Consider the following 2,564-nt stretch of genomic DNA (forward strand, 5'->3'; position numbering starts at 1 on the left):
ATAGGCCATTTATATGTTAAACATGACTTAGTTTAATTTGTGTGGACACAAGAGGGAGAAAGAAGCAGAGAAAAAGTGGAAGAGAGAGAATAAAATAAGACCTATTCCTCCCACACAGAGGAGTTTCCACACATGAATGTGCACCAATGCGCACACTAGACACACACGCGCATACACACATACAAGCACACAGACACACACGCCATGGCTTTTACTGCAACCACAGGAAACAGTGTGTAAGTCTGCAGCTGAGGGGTTGTTTTGGAAGAGTGATGGGTGAGTTGGCTGTGGTGTGATGAAGCTAACAGCTCTGCTGCTTGTGCCTAGAGAGATAACATTCACCCTGGATTCTGACTAGCAGGTCAGAACAGCCAGTCCCCTTCTAGAGGAGTGTGCTAGGTTACAGCTGAGATTAGAACTCTATGTGTGTGTGAGATGGTGAATATAGGTGTGTGTGTTTGTGTGCATATGTGTGCGTCTGTGTGCATCAGATAGCAGAGGCTAAACTGTATGTCAGAGCATCTACTGTGCTCAGGACTGGCCTCGCATGACCTTGTGTCATGACTGCATCTCACTTCTCTTCTTTCTTCATGAAACATGACAATAACGAGGCGGTGAAGGAGAACGCACCCTACTTTCTTGCCTTTCTTCTTCTTATTTTTCTTTTATTAGTTGGATTTTCCATTGTTTTTGTCTCCTGTCTCTATCGTCTTTAAGGATGCATGCACAAATTCAGCATATGAGTTTTTATCATTGTAATTCTTTGAACTGCCTTTAAATAATGCTTTGTATTCAACATGGGCAACGAAGCAAATGTCAGTCTTAGTCACTGAGGTGTAATTCTGAGTTAACACCCTGAACCAAGAACAGATTCACAAAAAAAAAAAAAAAAGGACTCTTCGCCAAGAGAAGTCTCCAGTTTAAGAGGGACTCAGCAGGATCTGGACCCATTGTTCTCAGTCTTCCTCCTTTCCTGTCCTGTAACAAGGTGGAGCTGACAGGAGGAGGAGGGGAGAAACCCAGGAGGTGATATACTGTTAATAAAGGAGCCTGTGTTTGTGTTTGGGCACCTCCATGTCGGATGAAGAGGATGTGACACTTCAGAGGGGTGAGGAAGCTGAGGTGGTCTACCTCAGGGTCCATCCCTGCTGGGTCACCCTCTCTTTCAAACCCTGCTCAGACCTAATATTTTGTGTCCAGGTGTCTTCAGACTAATCCAGGTGACATGGGCTGCAGTTCACCTGGCATCAAAATGCATCCAAAAATCTCTCAAGAAATCTCTTGTGATCGGATTCCACTTCACATTTGGTTTTATCTGTCAGGAAATTCAACTAAACAGCAAAAAAGAAACCCATTTCACACTAAGTTGGTATGTTCATCACTAAATCAGCTGTATTTAGAACAATCATGTCAGTCACAGCTGTATTTAGAGCTGTGCACTTGTTGCCAAGATGCATTTTAATGCTAAGTGCGAGGGGGTCCTCAGTACTGAGTCCTGCCTCATTAAAGTAGATTACTAATTAAGTCTTTTCTCTCAGTCTCTTTCAGTCCAATTACATATCACTGTGTTCACATCTGTCTTAGCGTCTTTTTTTGGTATCGTTCCTTTCCTCGCTGTGTCACTTCTTGTGTGTGTCTCTGTCTCTGTGTTTGTCTTGGCATGTCTCTCTGTGTCATTCTCAGTGATTGCCTAAGCACTGACTTTTGCTGGAGGACAGACAGGCAGGCGAGGCTGGCTTGGCCATGGGAGTGGAGGGCGGTGTTGGTCGGCGGGCGTGAGGGAGGGGTTGTCGGGCCTGGGTGCAGCATCACAGCCTCTCCCGAGTGGGGATCCAGATGTAAGGCCCTGATTGCTCCTCGATCACTGTCTTTACTTTGTGATAGACCTCTTCAAAGCTATCTCCTTCCACGACAGCTGCAGCAGGACAGGATGTGTGAGGGAAAGCAGGAAGACAATGAGGAATGGGGAACAATGCCACAGGCAAACAAGAGGAAAAGAGAGACAGCAGGAAGCAGGAGAATGGAAACATTTGTGGGCAGAGGAAAAGAGAGGGAGAAAGATGGACATTTATCAGAACTGTTTGCAAGACTTTGTGACGAATAATCAATTAATATAGTGTACATCATGAATATCAAATCAAATCAAATCAAATCAAATTTTATTTGTATAGCGCCAAATCACAAAAAAAGTCATCTCAGGACACTTTACAAAGTAAGGTCTAGACCTTACTGTTATCAATATTATTACATAAGGAAAACCCAACAAATCCCCCTTGAGCAAGCACTTGGCGACAGTGGGGAGGAAAAACTCCCTTTAACGGAAGAAACCTCCAACAGACCCCGGCTCTTGGTGGGCGGCCTTCTGCCTCGACCGGTTGGGGTGAGTGGATAGAGGAGAGACAAAAGAAGAAAAGCAACAAGACACAACAATCAAACACTGATCAGGTCGATGTGGCTGGTGACTGCTCGTCAGAGACATAGAGCTCCAGGGCCAGGGCAACCTGCAGAAAGGTACAGGGAGAGAGAGAGGACACACTACAGGAGAGAGGAGACACAAAGTTAGT

General features: G+C 45.1%; 1 protein-coding gene across 3 annotated transcripts in view; it reads right to left on the reverse strand.

The window, feature by feature from the left end:
• Nucleotides 1-1,309: 1,309 nt before the first annotated feature.
• Nucleotides 1,310-2,564, reverse strand: part of dlg4a (discs, large homolog 4a (Drosophila)) — a 64,654-nt gene continuing 63,399 nt past the window's right edge. For all 3 annotated transcript variants that reach the window (XM_020598788.1, XM_020598787.1, XM_020598786.1), the window contains exon 22: nucleotides 1,310-1,915. In XM_020598788.1, the coding sequence (XP_020454444.1) occupies nucleotides 1,809-1,915 (107 nt within the window). In that variant the 3' untranslated portion in view covers nucleotides 1,310-1,808. The remainder of the gene's footprint in view (nucleotides 1,916-2,564) is intronic.

Source organism: Monopterus albus, unplaced genomic scaffold (assembly GCF_001952655.1).
Source record: "Monopterus albus unplaced genomic scaffold, M_albus_1.0 scaffold39.1, whole genome shotgun sequence".
Lineage (NCBI taxonomy): Eukaryota > Metazoa > Chordata > Actinopteri > Synbranchiformes > Synbranchidae > Monopterus > Monopterus albus.